The 22,879-nt window shown below is 43.8% G+C and overlaps 1 protein-coding gene across 6 annotated transcripts in view; it reads left to right on the top strand.

Annotated features, from left to right (window-relative positions):
- The first annotated feature begins 434 nt into the window (after window positions 1-434).
- TTBK1 (tau tubulin kinase 1) overlaps window positions 435-22,879 on the top strand; it is a 97,190-nt gene continuing 74,745 nt past the window's right edge. The window contains exons 1-3 of one of the 6 annotated variants that reach the window (XM_033144924.1): window positions 435-648; window positions 9,096-9,193; window positions 15,862-16,023. In XM_033144924.1, coding sequence (XP_033000815.1) covers window positions 9,152-9,193; window positions 15,862-16,023 — 204 coding nt within the window. In that variant the 5' untranslated portion in view covers window positions 435-648; window positions 9,096-9,151. Of the gene's footprint in view, window positions 649-1,547; window positions 1,712-9,088; window positions 9,194-15,861; window positions 16,024-22,879 lie in introns of those variants that run through there. The other 5 variants (XM_033144923.1, XM_033144925.1, XM_033144922.1 and 2 more) reach the window with 5 other exon arrangements.

The following is a 22,879-nucleotide window of genomic DNA, read 5'->3' as shown; positions in this document are numbered from 1 at the left end:
CTGCGAGCGAGGTGCCCGGCGGTGTCACGCCACCCCATGTCAGCGCCACCGGGCTATTGCAGCATTATCTGTACGAGAACTTGGAAGCGCAGGGAGGAGACTCCCGCTGCAAGAAGAACAAGACTGAGGCATGGCCGGCCTTCTGCACTAAGGCTGGCAAGAGGAGCTGGCAGCCGCACCTGTGGCGGCGGCGGCGCCTAGAACAGCAAGGCTGTTTGCAGCGAGGCGGCGGCGACGGCGGCGGGGTTGGCTAGGTGGGTGGGGTATCGGCGTGCCCCCTCTCCCCTCCGCCGCCGCCAGCACCTGAAGTCCCGGTGCAAGTCGGCAGGGCGGGGCGGGGCGGCGCTGCGGAGGCTGGAGCTGATGTCAGGCTGATGCTGATGCTGATGCGCGCGGTGCATTGTGGGCGAATCCCCGCCACCAGCGCCGCCGCCGCCGCCGCCGCGGACCCATCCCGAGGCCGGTGCGGGAGGGGGGGACGATGCTCCCCGGGCGACCCCCTCCCACAGGAACAGGAGCAGCCTCAGGCGGTTCCGCGCAGGGCAGGGAGCCGCGCGCCGGCGGTGCCGCACTGACTGACTGACGGAGAGCAGCGGGCGGGGAGGGGGGGGATGCGCCGCCCTCACCAACGGCTGCGGCAGGGACCAGGTGAGCGCGCGAGGGAGGGGCGGGCCCGCGGGCTGAGGCGAGGGAGGACTCCCCCGCTCCGCCCCTACCCCACCCTATAACTGGACCATTTGGGGGTGGGGAGAAGGTGGGGGTGTCCTAATTGGGGGTGGGGGGACGGCCCAGCCCGAACCCCATCACAAGCTCAAGTGTGGCCCGGCGGTGCATTGTGGGAGTTGTAGTTCTTCCTCTGAGGGGGAAGGGGAGAGAGAGGGAGGGGGGGGACACCGCCTTTCGAGCTCCCAGGATGCCCTCGAGGCCAGGTGGGCCGGTAGGGATTGACGGGGCGTTCGGCCAGTGGCGAGCAGGAGCCCACCCCTGTGGGCGTTGGGAAACGGGCGGACGAGTTTGAACTGCAGTGCAGGCAGAGGGGTGAGGAGGGGGCGGGGCTTCGAGGGCCTCGCGCGCCTACCTTGCGAGGCGCGCGGGAGCGGGGCGTGAGGCGGAGTTGGGGGTTGTCGTCGAGCTACCTCGTGGGAGCGGCTGCTCTGGGCTGCGGAATTGCCCTTGGGGACAGCGACGAGGCGTGTAGTTGGGAATTTTATTTTTATATTTATTTTTATTGAGATGCCGGTTAATATGGGCGTGGAGGGAGCTGGCCACGGCGAGCTTAGGTTTCCTGTGGGCCCATGGGAACAGGGTACATGTTCCAGTACAGCAGGTGTGTGGGGGGGGGGCGTCAGAGCAGGACTTGCCAGGCCAAAGCCCAGGCCCACCCACTCGATGGAATGAGCAGGAGGGTTTCTTGAAATACGGAAGTAATACTGTACGCATAACTGTCAAACAGGGTGTGTGTACCCCCCCCCCAAGACCATTGAGTCTTGAGGCCGCAGTCTTGAGCCTACATACAGGTACTTGGAAGTAAGGCCCAGTTACTTCAGGAAGACAAACTCTGAGCAGGCATGGTTAGCATTGTGTTCAAAAAACCAACTGCACTATGACTGAGGCAAAGAGGCGCATGTTAAAGAGGGTCATGAGTTGGTAACCTTTGACTTGTGCAAGAAGACCTGTGAACAGGAATGAACTGCTCTCTAAGCCTACCCAGGTGATTTGAAAGTTGATGAGAATTTTAATTTGTTTTACTTAGTATTGTAACTTTTTGTATGTTTTCAAGTATTGTTGTGATTTTTTCCTTGATTTTCTTTTACTATCTTTTTGCAAACTCTTTTACAGTGAAGCATATGAATTTTATGAAAAAATAATTTGGAGGGTTACATTAGGCAAACAGAGCTTGATAAAAGGTTGAGGTTTGATGGTGAAAATAGAGGTGGGAGTGTTAAATGGCAAATAAGGGGCAGAAAAGTACAAACATAAGAAAGAAAGGGTATGGCAGAAGATGCACAAACCGGTTTGAGACAAGGTGAGAAAATTGGCTGAGCTTGAGCAGAATGGAGAAGCTCAGTTCCTTATGGTATGCTAACAGCACAAAAGGTCTGTGACAGGCAGTAATCTCAGGTGACAAAGTAGTTGGCTGGGATGACAGTGCTTTGAAGACTAAGTGGGAGAAGGTGTGTAGCCTATAACAGTAGGCAATAAGAGTAGCATGGAGAATTAATTTTCCTGTTATAATATTTTTGGTTATTCTTACTATTGCATGTCAAACTTGCAATAGTTATGAAGAAAACAAACATTTGTTTTTTGGGGAACAAAACCTTAGGGATGGAGAATTAACAGCTTCATCCTTTTGGATTGATCTCTTGCTCTTGAAAATGTGAAGGTCCCCCCCCCCCCATTCTGGATCAGTTTTGTACTTTAAACCATTACACTTTTTGTCCTCCAGTACATCAAATGCCTCACTTCTTTCATATGATAATCTATCTTGTTATATAATGGCAGGCTTTCTAAGGTTGTTATTCTTATAGCTCTCATTTCATTGCTTTCTCATTTGTCACATCTTCCAAATAGGACACCACATGGTATGCCAAATGAGATTATATCAGTACATACTGTAGCCACTTCCTGAGCTTTAAAGTTCATACTTTCCCACTAGACATTATTTTGGATTAAATGTTGGCCTTTGTTGTTGGATCCAGATATCTCATGACATAACCTCGTTATCTGGTGACCAAGAATATCACTTGTCATACCCATGGTCCATCTAGCCCTGTATTTTTTAATGTCAGACCTGATTGATCAAGGAAACTTCAGCAACCCAGAATACTGTATTTTCTTGCCATTCTGATCACTTCTAGCCACTGACAGTCTTAAGATATTGGGGCATTTGAATTATTGTTTTGGGTATGACAAATCACCAGGTCTGGACCTGGATGGTATCCACCTGAGAGTTCTTAAAGATCTCAAATGTGAAATTGCTGATCTTCTAATAAAAATATGTACCTTATATACTCGAGTATAATCCTACTTTTTCAGCACATTTTTTAATGCTGAAAAAGCCCCCCTTGGCTTATACTTGAGTGAGGCGGGCTGCGGCGGGGGCAGAGGGACAAGCAGCCCTTTCGGGCTGCTCCTTCCTCCTCCGCCGCCTTTGCCACTGTCGGCGGACGAACGAGCAGCCTGAAAGCAGCCCTTTTGGGCTGCTCCTTCCTTCTCCGCCTTTGCCACTGTCAGCGGAGGAGGAATGAGCAGCCTGAAAGCAGCCCTTTTGGGCTGCTCCTTCCTCCTCCGCCGGTTTGTGGTGTGGTGAACTGGCTTATACTCGAGTCAATAAGTTTTCCCAGTTTGGGGGGGGGCATAATTAGGCGCCTCGGCTTATATTCAGGCCAGCTTATACTCACGTACATACGTAACTTGTTCCTAAGAGCAGCCTATATATCTAAGGACTGAAAAGTGGCTAATGTAACAACAGTTTTAAAAAATGCATCATAGGCCAGTTAGCCTAATGCCTGTTTTGGGAAAACTACTGGAAAGCATTATTAACAAAAGAATTACCAAGCATATAGAAGAACAAGTCTTACTGAAGCAGAACCAGCATAACGTCTGCAAGGACAAGTTCTGTCTCAATACTCTTTTAAAGTTCTTTGAGAGTGTCAATAAGCTTACAGAGGTGACCAGTCAACTTTGTGTACTTGGACTTTCAAAAGCTTTTGATAAAGCACTTTGCCATCAACTCTTGAACAAGTTTAGCAGGCACTGGTTTAGGAACATGAAGCAGAGAGTAGGGATAAATGAAGGGATGTAAGAAGTGGTAATTCCCAAGGATTGGTATAGAATCCTGTACTTTATAGCTGTTTCATAAAAGATTGGGTGAGCAGTGAGGTAGCCAAGTTTGCTGGTGATACCAAATTGTTCAGAGTGGTTAAAAAGAAGAGGGATTGCAAGGAGTTCAAAAAGGATCTCTTCAATCTGGGTGAATTAACATTAAAATGTGATTTGATGTAAGCAAGTGTAAAGTGATGCACATTGGGACAAAACATCCTAATTTCACATATGCTGAAGAGGTCTGAACTGGCATTGACTGGGAAGGAGACCTTGGGGGTCGTGGTGGATAGCTCAAAAAGAATGTTGAGCCGGTGTGCAGCAGCTGCGAAAAGCATGAATTCCATGTTTGGAAAATCAGGAAAGGAATTGAAAATAAAGCTGCCAATATCATAGTACCATTCTACAACTCTGGTGCATCCATACTTTGAATATTGTGTACAATTCTGGTCACCACCCAGCAAAAGGATATTGTAGAGCTTGAAAAAGGGGCAATCAAGAGGGTGGACCAGCTGTCCTATGAGGAAAGGTAACCACATTTAGAGGGACTATGACAGAGGTGTATAAGATTATGCATGGTGTGAACTCTAGAGAAATATTTGTCTCTCTGATTGTGCTAGAACCCAGACCACCCCATTAAGCTGAATGCCGGAAGATTCAGGATAGACATAAGGAAGTACTTCTTCAGACAGCACATAGTTAAACACCAGAATTAGCTCCCACAAGATCTGATTGCCATCAGTTGGATGGCTTTAAAAGAGGATTAGACAACATCATGCATGATATGGTCATGTACTATCTCCACTGTTGGAGGAAGTATGTCTTTGAATACCAGTTGCTGGGAATCTCTAGTGTAGAGTTTGCTGTTCTGCTCCTGTTCTGCTTGCAAGCTTCTAATAGACAATCGATTGGCTACTGTGAGAACAGGATGTGGAAGTAGATAAGTCTTTAGTTTGATCCCACTTTTGCTGAGTGATTACCCTAGTAATCAGTCTGCACAGAAGTCATACTGTGATTGTGATTGTGAGGTCACTTAGGATACTATATTGATCCCAGTGCTTTTTAACATCTATTTGAAGCCATTGGGAGTGGTCATTTTTAGATTTGGACCTAGGTGTCACCAGTATGCTGATGACACTTGACTCTACTTTTCTGTAACATTTGACTTAGGAGAAAGTGTGCAAATCCTGGACTAATGTCTGGAGCTGGTAATGGGCTACATGAGGGCCAGTAAATTGAAGCTGAATCCTAGTAACACAAGCTCTATGTGTGAGTGGTTTCCAAATTCAGGAGATTGACAGGTTGCACTCTACCTGAAGGTGCAGATTAATAGCTTGGGAGTACTCTTGGATCCATCATGGTCACTTGAGGGAGAGGAATTCTCAGTGACTAAGAGTGCTCCCGCCCCCCGCCCCCAGTTGCAGCCAATATGCCAGCTGCGGCTATTCGTAGACAGTAGTTGTGAAATACTTTTTAAATGCTATTTTAAGTGCTCATACATTTTGTGGCCACTGCAATCAGTGTGCTTGCACTTCTTCCTGTATTTCTGATGCTGCTGGTTGATGGTGGCTTTTCAGTGAGTCACTTGTCCAAAGCTTTTAAATGTCTTCTTTTATATTTTTAAATAGTATCCACTTGGGAAACCAGAATAGAGATAGACTCTTTTCAGGGATGTGTATACTTTCATAGCATGTACTAGGTGAGAGTTATGCATCAGACCTTCTAGCGTTGAAGACTGAGATATTTCAGGAAGTTTTATACTTTTTTTTAGGTGTAAGTAAAACCTTTTTTTCTGCACATGGGTAAGGAAATTTTTTACAGACATTTGGAGGTGAAGATCATTAATTCCAAAAAGTGAAAATGTTGGTGGTTCCGAATATGCCAAAAGTGTCAGTGTTTTTGTTGTATTTCAGATGACTCTTATACTGAAATATTTTGCACTGCTTTAAAGTCAGGTGATCCACAGCACTATTGCAATCAAGTATGTTAAAAATTGTTAGATAATCTTATATTGAACCACAAGAAAATTCCTTGTACTACTATCGATCTCTTCCCAAAAGCACCGTTTTTGTTATTTCAGTGGTGGCGGGAATGAAAAATGGTAACCAATTAATGTGAATATGAGTCCTATTTTAAAGATGACAGTCCTGTATTTCAGTTGCTTCTCTGTTTGAAGGGTTGTTTGGTCAAAGTCTGGTTAAAAGATAAAGAACCGTAAGAAGGGAAAGCAGGTTTCTTGAAGTTCCCCATCAAGGGATAGCACCTGGCTGAGCAGGCACACAGGCCACCTGGTTAGTCTTCTTTGAACTTCCTATAAGGCAGGATTTTGAAGAAGTCCAATTTGTTCATATTAGAAATTTTTGGCTCTCTATTTATTTCCTGAGATGTAAGGCTTGAAATCTGCATTAATGTTACAGGAGAGAAAAGTGTTTACTTTTCCACCACCCAATATAACTCTGTTCGTTAAAAAATTCACTTTTTAGTTAAACTTTTACTGTAGTCTTCTGAGGGTTCGTCTTGGTCCTCACTGCCGGACAAAGCACTCAAACTCTCAGCTCTTGTTTTGCCAAAGGCTTTAATGCTCAATCAGATAGGCACACTGCAGGTTACAAGGTTCAGCAGGTTCATAAGAGGTTCAGATACATGCCTAAATGGAAGCTAAGATGTTGCTTCAACTAGCACCTTCCTTTTGAAGTGTGGGGTGGCCACAGCTATTTGTGTGGCAAGTGGCTGGGGTCCAAGACTGGGCAAGCAAATGAACCCTCTTGGGTGAGTTGGGCTCCGTGAGATTTGTTTGCTCTGGTGACTCCCATGTTGATGGAGGCGCCAAAACGTAATCTTAGTTGTCTCCAGGGGCGTAGCTAGCCGCTGGGCTGCCGGGGGCGGCAAGCCCAGCGCACCCATGGGGGCGGGGCGTCGCTCCGTGCGCATGACGTCATGACGCATGCGCACGGAACAACGCCTCCGCGCGGGCCAGTTGGCCCGCCCCTCTCCCGCTGTGCTCCGTGAGCGGAGCCGTCCCGGGGAAAGGAGAGGGGTTGGGCCAGGGAGGGGGGTGTCATTCCCCTCGCTGGCCTGTCCCTGTCCTTTCCCCCCGGGCTCCACTCCCTGAGCCCAGCGGGCAGGGAGCGGAGCGGCGGCGCGTGGGAGTGGTGGGAGGGGCCGCCGCTTGTCACCCCACGTGCCGCCGTTCGTTCCGTCGCCCCGGGAGCAGCAGCACCGCACACACTGCGCTGCTGCTCCCACGGCGACGGAGGGAGCGGCGGTGCGTGGGGGTGACAAGTGGCGGCCCCTCCCACCACTCCCAACGCACCACCAGTCACCCCGGGAGGAGCAGCGCTGCACGGACGGGGTGCTCGCTCGGCCGAGCGAGCATCCCGTCCGTGCAGCGCTGCTGCTCCCGGGGTGACGGAGGGAGCGGCGGCGCGTGGGAGTGGCGGGAGGGGGCGCCGCTTGTCACCCCCACCCGCCGCTTGTCACCCTGTCACTGGGGGCGTACTGCCCCTACTGCCCCTCCCCAGCGACGTACCTGGTTGTCCCCTCCGAAGTAGGAGGCTCCTCACTGACAAGAGGAAGTATTAAAGTTGGAGTGTCCAATGTCATAAGAGTACTGTATTACGTTTTTCTAACAACTTGCATGGTCTCTACCCTGGTTCTAGATTCCCTAAGCTTCTAGGTCCCTTTCTGGGATCAGACACTTCTTGGGGTCCTGGTTCTATTTCCCTCATTCCACTATGAAGTTCCCCCGGGTCCTTCAGCTCCAATTCTCTGAGCTCCTCCTATTCCCCCTCAGTGTCTGACTATTCCCTCCAGGGACTCATGACAGGGTGGAATTCAGCATTGATTTTAGATTATTCTGTCAGCACAAACATTTCTACTTGCTTGATGGAATGATCTCCCCTATGTCTTGTTCTGGGGGTTTTCTGACCCTCCAGAGTAAGTTTGGGGGACGCACAGGTGTAGCAGAGGGGGAGAAAGCCCTGTTGCGCTAGTGGGATTCCTTATCCTGGCTTTTACTACAGCTTAGTTGAACTGGCCCTAAATCTGCAGCAACAGTGCTTTGTTGAATTTTCTTATTTTACATTAAAAAATCACCATTGATTTTCATGCTAAATAAAAAAGAGTGTGTTTAAAACATTAACCATATTTATCTACAAATGAATGTCCTGTGTTGGATGAGAATTCCTCCTTACTTTACAGATGAAGAGTGGAAATAATATATCATTAATTGTTTCTTCCTGTGGTTATTATTAACACAGCCCAGAAATTTATCTTTTTGGAAGGTGCACTGCTAAACTGTTACATATGGTATATTTTACTCTGTCCTCAACGCCTGGCTCTTTGTACCAGTCATATGAACTTGATATTTTGAAGCAGAGGAGAATTGTTTTCAACTTTCCCCCACATCCTGATCTGATCCACCAAAACCCTCCAAGCTCTATTCCCTACCACTCAACCTGTCCTGGTCTGTCCATGGACCTCTCCCCACAACAGGCTTTTTTGACAGCTCTAGGCACAGATTGAAAATAAGCTCCAAAAGTCATCATTTGAATCTGCTGCAGTTCATGAATACTAGGTCATTCATGCCTTGTTAGTACTGGTTTATTTAGTTTCAGCTGGCATTTCCATGGTGCAATCGTTATACAGTACTACGGTACTTTTGTCTCCTAATGTGCTTAACTGAAGGAGGTGTGCTGGTCTGGTATGCAGAGCAAGCAGAGGGAGATTGATCAACAACCCAATAGACAAATAATGAGATAAACCAGATAAATGTTGAGTGATGCCTGTTTTAAGGCAGTTCTAGATAAAGTTTAGGTTGCCCTTTGAGTTTTTGCTTCTTTTGATTATATGGGCAACTCAGCTTCCAAATTATTGTGGGCAGAGCTCTCAAAATACAAGCAGTCCATTAAAATTTTGAGCAGGCGGCAGCCCTGTGTCCTGACGATAGAACAGACAGTCAAATGAGTTTTGGGGGAACTGCAACTGAAACCATCCCAGACTGCATTCGATAAATATCTGGTAGATGAGTACAACCTGGGGGGTAGCAAGCATGTAAAACCCCTCAACTAGACAGTGATAGACTTGGAATTCATCCACGCACCAAAGGAATATACTGAGATGGAAAAGACAGCCAAAAAAGCATCTGATATTTGGCATCTTGCAATCAATGGTGGTGGTTAGTCTGAACTGAATGGCATGCAAATTTCCAACTTACTAGGGACTGAATATTCCTTAGATGTGTCATCCTTACATTTGATTTTTCCAGAACCTGGATCCTGTGAAGTATCAGTAAAGAATTTCTAAGGGGGATTCTTTCCTGGGCAGTCCGATGAGAAGCAGACACCCCAGAGGAGAGGAGGCCACAGCAGAGGTGGGGACTCTAGCTGTCACCTAACCCAGGATCTTGCCACATGAAAATAAATATTTGAAGATAAAAATAGAAATAAGGACTCATTCTTAGCTTGCTGCTGTCCCTCTGCTTCAGTGACATAAAATTAATCAATCTGTGGTTTCTGCAGAACCTGACAACCTTTAAAACACCATGTCATTATTAAATGTTTTGCTTTCTGCTTTATTCTTGCATCATGCTCATTACTTTTGTCTTTGAGGCTTTAAAAAAATACTGCACAAGTCTGCTAATTGCTTTTGTACAGAAAAAAATAGCATAGGTTGAGAATGGGAATTTCTAAATGTGCTTTGCCTGTAATATTCTGACTTGGTTCACATATCAAAAGTCATGGCTTATTGTGAATGCATGCAGGTTCTGGAAGAAGGGTTTGCGGTAGTTTCACTCCTCATTGTTTTGCTGTTTCATCACTCTGAGCTAAACCATGGTTTGGCTTAGCATGTCATCTGGGCTCATGGTTTAGCTCCTTGGACAAGCAACAAGCTGATCATTAGTCTGGAGAGAGTTGAACCATGAGCTAGGTTCAGATGCCATGTTAAGGCAAACTATGGCTTTACTCAGCATGATACAGCAGCAAAACTAGAGAGGAGCAAAGTGGCTATGATCTCTCTAGGAACCCCCATGATTGCATGTTCACACTAAACCAGGCCACTGAGATCCAGTGTGGTGGAGTAAGAAGTGTGTTGGTCTTGCACTCAGGAGACCTAGCCTCAAATCTCTGCTTGGCCATAAGGCTTACTGGGTGACCTTGAGCTAGTCAATATACTTGGCCTAACCTACTATGCAGGGGACTTGAGTAAGATGTGTGTGGCAGAGGACTACTAAAATTTTGTATAGCGTAGTGTCAGGATATACATGTAATAATAGTAGCCCATGCTGTAATTCATTGATGTTGGGTTCTGAACCATGCTATTCCTCATTTGCAAAAACACTACTCGGGTCGTTACTTTATACAGTTGTTCCCTCTATTGCCGTTTCTCTCTGTACTCCGTCCAAGAAAAGAAAGCATCTATCTGCATTTTGGAGATGCACAAAAGCAAGAATCTTGGCTTAAAATCTGTATACAATTTCCTGCTCTTTCTACCCGTCTTGCTTTGAGAAGGGATCAATACTCTTTTAAAATCAACTCATATTGTTGGGAATTCTCATCCTACTCTCCAGATAGCTGGATCAGCTATGTTCCCCCCCCCCTTCCCCTGAGCTCCTTAACAACCTCTCCTTGGCTCACATAAATCAGTTTAAGTAAAATAAGTAAGTTCTTTATTTTGGGTGGGCGAATACTGGTGATGAATCTGTGGGGTGGTCATGATTTCCAACAATTTGAATAAACATTGATTGTTCTAATTCTTAGGCTTCCTGAGGTGAGGATGTATCCTGAAATAAACTGGGATATTGCAGTTCTTCAGAATTGTGCATAAAACACTTAAGTGTTTTCCAGGACCTTTAGTAAGATGGTGAGAGCCAGACTTCCATAGCTTTGTTCTGCTGAATGGAGGCAATAGAGCATTCTGAAGAGATTTCGGATATTATTATTTTTATTTTGGCTGTGTTTGGGCAAATGCTGCAGCAGACTCAAAGTGAGAGAGATTTAACATAGGAAAGGCATGTTGAACAGCACAGATTCCATATTTAAAGCTTTTTATTCTAACAAATGTTCCAAAATTGCTAAAGCTATAGTAGGGAAAATAGAATGTTCTTCATCAAAGACCCTTCTTAATTGCATTATGATCTATAATGTTCCAAAACTGGATCTCCATTCTACTGTTCCTTGAGACAACCCTGCTAATTATTTAATACAGGTTTGTAACCTGCATTTGTTTAGCTATCTCCCAAGTAGGGATACATCAGCTGATTTCAGTACTGTTCTGAAAACAATTCTCTCCTAGATGCTTTTTAGAATCCCAGCTTCTTCCCTGCTGCCTGTTATAGCCAGTTGCTTATTTTAAAGCTAATTACTTCTATTATGTATGGTTTTTCAACTTTGTTCAGAAAGAGGCAACTGCTATTGATAGATAGCAATTGCATGAGCTTTCTTGCAAGGCTAGCTTAAAAGCAAGGTATCCCACACTAACACTTACCAGTAAGTGCTCTTGTCTACATCTGGCTGGATCTATGAGTTGTTGCCTGGCAGATAAATTATTTTGGGCATCATTTCAGTTCAGAAAGGCACACCAGCAAAAGAAGGAGAAGTCCAGTTCTTAGTGCACATTACACACACAAAATGTGTGTCGCTGCTTAGAGTATCTCCCAGGCAACTGGTATTTAGTAAGGGTGACAGGGAGGCAGCAAAAGAGGACCCATTATTCAAGTTCTCTTGCCAATGTTTGCTTGCTTAATTCCCTGAATGAAATTGAATGAAGAGAGAATATTCATTTTGAAAGCTTAGCACTTGAAATGTCAGACAGGTGCTGGAATTCTTGAAATGGTAAGTTAGGCGAATAAACACCCAAGCCCATCCTTTGACATAGCTGGGATATTTACAAGTATGCAGAAAAAGCAGCATAGGGAAGGAGAACAAGGAGGGGGGAAATTATAAAGAATGTGGGGTTTATCTTAACTTCACACTTACCTATACTGGTGTCAATATTTGCCATTATGCGTTACAAATATAAAATAAACTGAGCAATGGCTGATGCTGTCAGAGATAGTATGCCGCTGAATACCAGTTGCTAGGAATCACTGGCGAGCAGAGTGCTGTTTTTTTCAGGTCCTGTTTGCGTGCTCCCCACAGGCATCTGGTTGGCCACTGTGAGAACAGCATGCTGGACTAGATGGGGCATTGATCTGATCTAGCAGAGTTCTTGTTATGCTGTGCCATATAGTAGCAGCTGCTGGCAAGTCAGCATCTTTACCTTGAAGGGCATTGGCTTCCTGCCCTGAAAATGATTAAATTGTGTGAAATTCAGTTAGATTGGCAGAAGCTGTGCTGCAGGCTCCAGAGGACTCAACAAGTTCCCAGGAACTTTTACTAACAGTCCCATATCCCTGTGCCCTCCAGTTGTTTTGGACCACAACTCCCATCATCCTTGAATATTGGCTGTGCTAGCTTGGGTCTTGGAAGAATTGTTCTCCAAAATACCTGGAGCTGGGTTAGGGAAGGCTGTCCTAGAAGATGTGAGATACTGTTCAAAGCTTGCTAAATAGCTTCCTGTATGTTGTTGTTTCTCGAGTTTGAATGATCCAAAGAAAAGGGACAGTTTATTTCATTTTAAAAAGTTATTATTTTAAAATCAAACATAACCATCAATATACTTAATATTGAATAAATCAGAGTAAAAGTAAGATATACATATACACACACAAAATAAGTTTATAATAAACAACTTAAAACCTCAACAACTTAAGTCCAGGGTACTTTAGGGACCACCTGAATTCTAGCCCACATCATCTGTAGGAATGATCCTACAGGAATGATCACCTTTAGGAATGCCACTGGTTGTCCCCTTAGTTGTTGAGGCTTATTGACATCAACACAAAGCTGAACCCTTTGACTTATTGGCCCAGCCTTGTGGAATTGTCCTTTGATAGAGATTCAGCAGGCATCTTCTTTATTGACTTTTAAATGTTTGCTGAAAACTTTTCTGTACTGCTAGCTTATGCTGACTGTTAAGAAAAGCATTGTAACAGCTGATGAACCGTTATTTTCATTCTTAATGTGGTTTTTACTTTTTAATTGTGTGTGTGTGTGTATTCTATAGAATTGGTGCCACTACTCGAGAAATCAATGTGCCTAGTGGCCATTGAACCAAATAGGCAGCCAGTGTAGATTAACAGAACCAGAGTAATATGATCCGAACCATAACTCTGCCAACAGTCTGATGGCAGCAAAATGCCACCTTTTATAGGCCAAAAGTTTGTGCAGTGGGGGATTTCTGCTTATCGTTGAAGGTAGAGCCTGTGACTCTTATGGGGGAATTTACTGTAGCTCCCTTGCTGCAATCAGCTGGCAACCACTATCTCCTCTGCCCACCCCACCCCTGGGGCAACTATGGTGACTACTAGCTAGAGCTAAAGTACTCCAGTAAGTTTTATTAACCCTCACTCATAAAATACAAAAAGGGAGAAGAACTTTTACCCTCCCCCAAAAAACAAAAACCCTCCAAAACTGAGGTTAAACTTTTGGCACTCCAGACGTTTGGCCTAGCTATAATTTTGCACCAGCTAATTTTCTGAATTCTTTTTAAATTAGGCCCACTTTAAGCATGTTACAGTAGTCTGAAATGGAGGTTACAAAAGTATGAATAGCTATGGCCAGGTCTCACTTTAATAAAGCTAGCTTTATTAATGGAATCTGACCTCTACCTATTACAACTGCTACACAAATCTCCATGCCTTTCAAGGGAAGCTGTGTGGGAAGCTGCACAGTTGTAGTGTTAGTTGGATTGCTTTTTCAGGATTAATGTCTTTCTTCCCATCCAATTTAGAAGATTATCAAAGAACCAATACTAGAGAAGTAGAATTTTTGAAGGCTTTAGAAAGACTTAAATGGAGCACAGAGCTGCTGTGCTCTACTTACAGAAAAATAAAAAATAATTCCTCTGTAATTGCTCACTAGCTCCCTTGAGCATTCAGAAAATGTTTTTGTAATGAGGAACCTTCACTTCTTGAGGGTTAGTTTGCTTACATAACGTTTTGTAGGGAGATTGTGTTATTTTATATAAGTAGTGTAATGTATTTCATCATTGATTTATAGCTGTAAACTGCTTAGAAGCTGTTTGGGCATATGAGTTTGTGTGTGTGTGTGTGTGTGTGTGTGTGTGTGTATGTATATATGTATGTATATGTATATGCGCACATGTCAAGAGTGCTGCGTGAAAAGTGTATACCACCCTTCATAATATTTATCACAGACAGATTACACAGCTATGTAATTTAAAACAAAAGAATAATAAAAAATACAATAAACCAATACATAAATTAAAATAACAGTTAAAACTGCATTAAAATATAGCATCCTCCAAATGCTATTTCAGAATGTAACCCATTAAAATGCCTGTGAGTATTAACATGGATTAGCCTGATGCCTAAAAGACAATAAAGTGGGTGCCAGATAAACCTCCATGAGGAGGGAGCTCCACAGTTGAGGTGCCATAGATGAGAAGGCACTGCCTGCTTAATTTCTGATGGTGGTGCCATTCTGAGAAGGGCCTCAAAGTGGAAGGTGTTGGTGCTTGGACAGTTGATATGCAAGACCCTTAAGAAATGGGGTTTCAAGCTGTGAAGCTCTTTAAAGATACAAACCGGCTCCTTGAGCGTATATTTATTAGAACTGGTGGAAGATGTTTCCAGCAAGTTCTAGTCAAAATCCCGGCTACTATATTTTGAGCTAATTGAGCTCCTGAACTGTCTTCAAGGAAAGCCCCACATACAACACATTACAGTAGTCTACACAAATGTTACCATTTATTGATAAATACTGCCAGACTTTTCCTATCCAGAAGAGGATTCCAACTGGCATAGCAGCTTAAGCTGGTAGAAACACCCAAAGCTGAAAACTCCCACTATTCAAGCAACAAAGTTGGATCAAGGTGTGAACCAGATCTTTCAAAGGGAGTGCAACCCTGTTCAAAGCAGGTTGAATCTCCCCTTCCGAGTCTAGGGAAGCAACCACGCACAGTGCTTTCATTTTATCAGGAATAAGTTTCAGTTTATTGGCCCCCAGCCAGTTTTAAAAGAGCGGTTTAAAAATCATGTATAGCATAGCAAATAAAACCTTGAAATATTATGCATTACACATGATCAAACCCAGTTGCGGGGAATAGACAAGGATAAACAAGTACAAGTTGTCCATATCCAACAACAGGAAAGGCAACAGAAACAAGGACAAACCCTAAGTTTGCATTCTTTGAAGCGAGACCCATCCAAATGAACAGCACTTCTGAGTAAGCATGGTGAGGGTCAGAGTTGAAATCTTCTGTATTTTACATAACTGTTGATAGGGCCTCTTAGTCCAAAGAGGACTGATATACCGAGGGCTGAAGCAGTTCTGAACATATTATATTCTTTTCTCTGCTTGGCTGTCTCATGGAGGTAGCCGTTCTTAAAGCTTGCACTCTAAAGAGCACACCTTGGATCTTGCTGTGTGTGGTACGTGGCAATCCTTGGTCAGCTGAGTGCTAAAGGTGGCTGTTTCAAGAAAAAGTCATCTGTTTAGTTCAGTGAGATTATTTATGTGCTTGGAATAGATTTAGCTCTTACGGTGTTGCTGTCACTGTTGTGGTACTCAGACAATAACCAAGAAGTTGGCTCCGGCCTGTCTTTGAGTTGCTGGCTTTCAATTCCACACCCCATCCCCCAAAGCACCCTGCATGGTGTAAGCCAGTAACTTTTCACTACTCACTATTTTTAAGTTTGTGCTGCTGACTCACAGCATGGTTGCTTCTGCTAATTTTGTGCATGAAGACTGCTGAGGATTTTGTAAAGAGGGCAGTTGCTTGCGCCAGCAAGGCTTGTTGCAAGCTGCGCTCTGACCCCGAGGTGAGTTTACCACCTTCCTAGTGCTACTTCCTCTCACTGGGTCTAAACTGGGGTTGTTTCACCAGCATGATCTGCCTGTGATGACCTGCATTAATTCTTTTATGTTTTTCCTCTCTCCCCTTTCGTGTGTATGTGTTTTCCCTCTTCTTCCTTAGATAAATGGCTCGTTTAAATTGGGAGCTGCTACTAAAATATTCTCTGGCTGGCAAATGCAGTGCCTAGCAGCTGCTATCAAGGACGAACCAAACATGAGTGGGGGAGGGGAGCAGGTCGACATTCTGCCGGCCAACTACGTGGTGAAGGACCGTTGGAAAGTGGTGAGTATTTTCCTCTCTCTGCATCTCTTCTAGCCATGATGGAATGTCTTATTCTTAAATTACCCTTTTACATGGGTCTGGTCCAGTTATCTGAATTCTGCTCTCTTTGACTAGCTGCACTGATGCCTCTAGGAGCTTGTGAATACTTGGTTTTAGTGGGGGGTTTTATAAGAAAGAAAGAAAGAAAGAAAGAAAGAAAGGTCTTAATTGTAATGAACCTAGCCTTCACCAGTGGCTCATTGTAATGAATTCACCAGGCAGCCTTCAAATGATGTTGGGACTACAACTCCCCACATCCCTGATGATTGGCCATGATGGCTGGGGCTGATGGGACTTGCAGTCCAACAACATCCAGAGGGCAGAAGGTTCTGCATGCCTGATTTAAGGAAGCTGCAGCTGGTGGAGAACATGGTGACTTATCTTGTGCTGAGAGAGGTGTGGGAGGCAGGTCAACTGGAGAGTATTGCATCACTGCTCCAGCCACCAATACTAGTTCCCTGTTGTCTTTTGGGCAGATTTCACAGTGTTTATTTTTAACATATAAAGGCCCATATAAACATTTCCCTTTCCCCAGGCCTTTAGTCATTAAATAATCTATGACCTGTTAAAGCTGGCTGGGTGGGATCATTATGATGATTTAATTATTATGCTATATGTTATTATGCTTTTTATTACATTTTTATTATTGATGCTCTGTAAAATGTGTTCTTAATGTTGTACACTGCCCTGGGATCTTTTGATAAAGGGCAGTATATAAGTTGAATAAATAGTAGTAGTTGTAGTATAAATAATAGTGGTAGTAATAATAATAATAATTAATTGTCTACACCCAGCATATCTTAAGAAACAGCGAATTCCATTTACTACCATCATGTTTCCTCAGACCTATTATACCGTATTGGCCTAAATATAAGCTGCACTTTCCCCCCAAATTCTGATCATGAAAAGTTAAAGTGCGGCTTATATTTGTGACCTTACGCCGCTGACAAAGTGGCACGGCTCCCCCCCCCAAGGAAGCAGCCCGGGAGCACGGGGCAATGGTGTCCAGTCTGCCCGCCGCTCCCAAGCCTCCTCTGAGCCACCAAATTTTAAAAGTGTGGCGTATTTGCAGGTGCGGCTTATATTCGGGCCAATAACAGTATGTACTTCCTTAATAATGCCATCAGATACAGGTGGGTAGCCGTGTTGGTCTGCCATAGTCGAAACAAAATAGAAAATTCTTTTCAGTAGCACCTTAGAGACCAACTGTGTTTGTTCTTGGTATGAGCTTTCGTGTGCATGCACACTTCTTCTGTTTCAGTGTATATGAAGAAGTGTGCATGCACACGAAAGCTCATACCAAGAACAAACACAGTTGGTCTCTAAGGTGCTACTGAAAAGAATGCCATCAGAATGAGAAATGAAGACAGTGTGCCCCTGCAGAGATTGATTCTAGGTGGCTGCTCTGCAACCCTATAGCTCCTTTCTATTTAATCTCTACCTGTCGGGCCATAATTACTATAACAGCAGCTGGATAATCTTAAGTGCTGTGAAAGTTTTTAACCTGTAATTTAAAATGTATTGTTTGTTTTACTTATTTTACAAGCGGGTCCTGCAATAAAATGTTGCAACGCAGAGTACTTCTGTTCAGGATGCCAGCTAGGCCATTTCCCAGGATACTCCATTCCACTCCCCACCCTCAGTTTTCCAATTTGTTCCCCCACCCCACCCCACCTATCATGTTGTAGCCACTGAATATGCTTGATCTTCATAGGGAGGGATGATTCAAAATCTTCCTTGCTTGGTTCCGCCCCCCCCCACCCCCACCCCCGCTCAAAGTTTTTTCATAGTTTTGTAAACCTTGGAGCTGTCCTCAGCCTGTTGATATTCCCTCTTGTGTGGGAATGCCATTTTAGCTACATAAGAATTGGCACTTGGGAAATTGAGTTTGTTATTAGTATGGAATAACAGCAGTTACTGCTTTCTCTAACTTGATGATGATGTAATTATTCAAATTGGCACTTCCTTATAAGCTTTTGCATCCAGGGCCTTCCTAATGTTCCTTGTGGAACAGTGGGTGACTACCTTAGGTCTGTGTGTTCAAGCTGAATTTCCCTGTGTCCGCCCTTCTGATTGTTAGGGAAAATTGGACTCTGAGGAAAGGTGTCTTGTTACTATGGCTGTGAAGTGGGTTGTATTTTTACTCTGAATTGCTTCATGTAAGGAGGCCCTTTCTGGATACTGCTAAGACAAGTTCAAACTGGTAGACTGGATGCTGTGTGAGGTACAGGGCTGCAAACAGCAACAGCAGAAAGAAATGACCTGAGCTGCCTTCAAGGAAGAAGGAATGGATGATTCCTTGTTTGCCCTCCCCTCATCCCTTTGTCATTGATATCCGTTAGGGCTGCATTCATCCATTCACTTAATATTTATCCAATTAAGAGATTTGCTGTACCACCCATCTTGTGAGCTGTCAAGCCCTTCTCTCCCAGTCAACACCACAAGGGAGCGTGTTCGCAACTGGTTTATCTTTTGAAAATAGTAGAGCTAGCTGTTCCCTTTCAAACAGGAAACAACAGCACCTTATTATTTTTGTAGGTAAAGGCTGAATATGCCAAAATTAAGATTCTTGCTGTTTCTTGCACTCAAAGGATGGTAGCTTTTCAAAATGCTTAAATGAAAAATGCTTAAATGAAGGTTTTATCAATCTTTGCACATCCTGATCTCTCTTTTGGTTCCCTTTCCCTTATCATACAGTATTGTCTCAGGGGACCTGTCCTTCAAAAAATCTATATAATCTGCAAAGTTCTGAGTTAAGTTAAAATACTATGCTTTTCCATTAAAATCTTTTGAGCTTGTATGCAAAAATGAATTGGGCTTTGGGTGTAGGTTTTAGCTTAATTACAGGGATATTTATTGCAAAGTGCAGCTGATTTGTTGTGTCAAAGGGATCCCTGAATGTCACTGTATGCTTTATATTTACTCTGTGTCAGAGTGATAGATTTCTATTTCTTCGGTTACATGTGAAAGCTATCTAAAGTGCCATATACCAGTTTATGTTAAGGCGTAATTCTTCAAATTGCTTTAATAAACCCTTGTTTAATTTCCTTGTTTGCCCATTACAGCAAAAATTCTAGGAGAATAGGTGTGAATGAGACTCTTTGGTTACCTGCAGTACAAACTTAAGCTGTCCTTCCCTCTACCGTTTATGGATTTTGTTTGAAGTGTGAGAAGTTGTGGTTTATTAGGCAGCCATAAACTAGAAAAAATGAGAATTTCAGAATTGGCTCATTTCAGCTTGCTAGACTCCTATTTCCCCACATACTCTGTCCAAACCTGGTTTTAGTGTGCCAATGTACAGTGAGTGTGTTTTTCATCTTCAGTCTGGCCAATGGATCTGATCTGATTTTTCTTTGGAGATGTTCAGCCATGGATGGTTCTGAATGTCCTGAAGCAGTTTTTTTCAACTCCAGCCTACTGATGTAAGATTGTATTTCATAAATAAAATAATTTTCTCTTAACACTAATACCAGTCCAGAATTTGTATAGCTGGATAAATAAGTGTATACTGATGAATAATTTTACGTATTTTTATTAGCAATTTAGATTTTTTTTCTGGGGGGAAATTAAGATAAGCATCGTATTACAGTACAGTGTACCAATGGTGATGTTGCTTCTCGGCCTGTGGAAAATGCAGCAAGGTGTTGGTGGCCGTAGAGTGGGTGACAACAGGAACAGGTATGGTGGCAGCAGCAGGAGGAAGGTTGCATTTCCTGTTTCTCCTCATACACCAAAATGGGACATGCCACCCTGGCTGCCAATATCTTTTGAAGTGGAACATAGAATCATGGACTTGGAAGGGACGCCCCCCAAGGGCCATCTAGGCCAACCCCCTGCAATGCAGGAGTCTTAGCTAAAGCATCCATGAGAGATGGCCATCCAACCTCTGCTTAAAAACCTCCAAGGAAGAAGAGTCTGCAACCTCCTGAGGAAGTCTGTTCCACTGCTGAACAGCTCGTACTGTCAGAATGTTTTCCCTGATGTTTAGTCAGAATCTCCTTTCTTGTAACTTGAAGCCATTGGTTCGAGTCCTACCCTCCAGAGCAGGAGAAAACAAGCTTTCTCCGTCTTCCATGTGACAGCCCTTGAGATATTTGAAGATGCCTATCATATCTCCTCTCAGTCGCCTCTTTCCCAGGTTAAACATACCCAGCTCCTTCAATCATTCCTCATTAGGCTTGCCCTCTAGAGACTCTTGATCATCTTAGTTGCCCTCCTCTGCACACATTCCAGCTTGTCAACATCCTCCCTAAATTGTAGTGCCCAGAATTGGACACAGTATTGCAAGTGTGGTCTGACCAAAGCAGAATAGAGTGGTACTATTACTTCCTTTGATCTGGACACTATACTTCAGTTGATGTAGCCTAGAATAGCATTAGCTTTTTTTGCTGCTGCTTCACACTTATTTCTGTTTTAAGTCTTATCTTCATCTCTCCCTGATCAAATCCCTGTTCATTGTGAGTAGCTGATAAAAAATCAATGAGTAAGTTGATACTCCTGATTTCGACCCAAACTGTGTCTGTAAGCCAGTTAAATGAAGACTGGTGTTATGTCTTAATTGTTGTTTACTTCAGTGTCAAGGAGATGTGTTTGGCTTTAGAGCCAGCACAGATAGCTCCCTTAAGAACATAATAACATTCCTGCTGGATCACACCAAAGGTCTGAATTTAGGAATGGGCATTTTTATGAAAACTGATTACACATTACCAATAAGTTGATGGAATTTAGGATAGAGGAAAGGATGTTCGTATTCCTCACTCTCTTTCTCTCTCCCACCTGAGTGTGATTTCTGCTCAGCAGTAAACTTAGATCAGCCCTTTTTAAATTGTCCTGACCAAAAATTGAAAGCCTTTTGAGATCTTTAGTTATAAGGTGATCTAGTTGCCTTGAACTGCGCTTCCCTTGGCTTTCCTGATGAAAAGGGCAGAGGGAAGCCATTGGGAATTAACATTTTGAGCAGTACCTGAATGGGAAGGTAGACAGAGCACTGCAACCATCAGAAGAGATCAGGTATCCAATGTCCTTTGAAGCTTGCAATGCTCCAGGCACTTGCCAAAGGCTTCACAGGGAAGATGAGTTTTGATCAGTGTGTTGAAGTGGGAGGGATATATGACATTATACATATACTGCTGTGTGAGGGAGTTCCAGGTCACCTAACAATTACTGCTGTTCCAAACAACTTGTTTATTTGCCCAGTTATTCTAGCTAAGGTCATCAAATGAGTGGAAAGCCCAAATCTGCAGGAATGTCGTAGAATTCCTGCGGATGACTTGGGAGCAGGGGTGTTGATCCCAAACTAACGTAACTGTAACAAGATGACATTTTAAAAGATGAAAAGTATACTTCTGGAAGGGACAATATGAATATCTGAAGATACCTCTTCCCTGTTATAAATGTTTGCTCTTAAGGAGGAAGGCAGTGGTTGGCAGTTTGTTTCCTAACAATAGCAGGTAGGGGAAAGGTTAAGTGCCTGCTCCGAGCATTGCTTCCCCATTTTTATGAGTTATCCGTCTATAGGTTCACATATCTGCATACAATATCTGCAATTTGGGCCTTTTGTTAATGGCTGTTTCAGCTGAACTCCAGATGACATTAGTTAACATGACAATAATAAGAAGTTTGCCTGCAGTCATCCAGCTTCACTTTTGGACAAATGTGTTCTGAGGCAGGCCCATTTATGTTCAGCGTATGAATCCCTAGGGCAACCAGGAAGAAATAATTAAAATGAAGCAGCAGCAACTGTAGCAGATGGTTGCTGAGCAGGTGCTTTTGCTTGAACTGATGATTGATAGTCCAGAAGAGAAGGATAGCCTGAGGGAAGGAAGGATGTCACCAAAAATATTTCAAAAGTACCCTAATGATGTACAGTTGGGGAATAAAAGGATAGTGTGGGCCCAAACGGGATATGTTAAGCACACCACACAATAAGGAATTAAAGACTAAAAGAGTTTTGAACTAGTACTGGTGTTTATACCTATGAGCGCTGCATTTGCCAAACATTTTTGTTAATAAACTGAATAACACTGGACACTGCACTGGGTTTAAGTAGAGAACAATTCTCACGGATTTATTTATTTATTATATTTGTTAGTTGCGTTCCTTACAATGTAACTCAAAGCAGCATACATTAAGTAGGTCCAGCCCTCCTTCACTAAGCATGCCAATTTAGAACCACCACCTTCCAACTGGGGCCATGCCCATACTTTAAATAAATAGCTATGAATTAATATACAATAAAAGCAGCCTTTCGCTACCCACTTGGCATGAAGGAGTAGAACTTACACAGACCTGAGCCCTGGCTTATTTCTCTGTCCCTCAGAAATTAAGCAGTGCTCCCACCATCCTTCTGAGAAGGAAGTCCACAGGGTTTTTTGGTGAAATGTTTAAAGCTGATAATAGCACTGTTAAAACTTACAATGGTACTTCTTACTTTGCTATACACACACACTAATTCACTACTGTGGCAAGAGACCGTCAATGGAGAGCACCTCACTCATTTCCTTTTGGGATCCTTAATCCCTCCTTCCTCTGGGAGAGTAGCACAAAGACTGCGTAAGGAATCTTTCCTGGCCCCATTTTTATCCTACCTTTCTTCCAAGAATCTCAGGGCAATGCTTATGACCTCCCCCTGTCACTCTTTTATCCTCACACTAGCCATTTGAGACAGTTTAGGGTAAGAGAGACCATTTTTTTGGTGACTGCCACACCTACCCCCAAACCAGAATGGTGCTAGGTCCAAGGCATTGTGGAGAACAAAAATGTGGCCAGGCTGCCAACATAATTGCTGTTGCTACTTGCAAGACAGAAACTCCAGCCA

This window comes from Lacerta agilis, chromosome 3, assembly GCF_009819535.1.
Source record: "Lacerta agilis isolate rLacAgi1 chromosome 3, rLacAgi1.pri, whole genome shotgun sequence".
NCBI classification, from domain to species: Eukaryota; Metazoa; Chordata; class Lepidosauria; order Squamata; family Lacertidae; genus Lacerta; species Lacerta agilis.
Note: the sequence above shows the minus strand (reverse complement) of the source record. Positions and strands in the feature narration are given on the sequence as shown.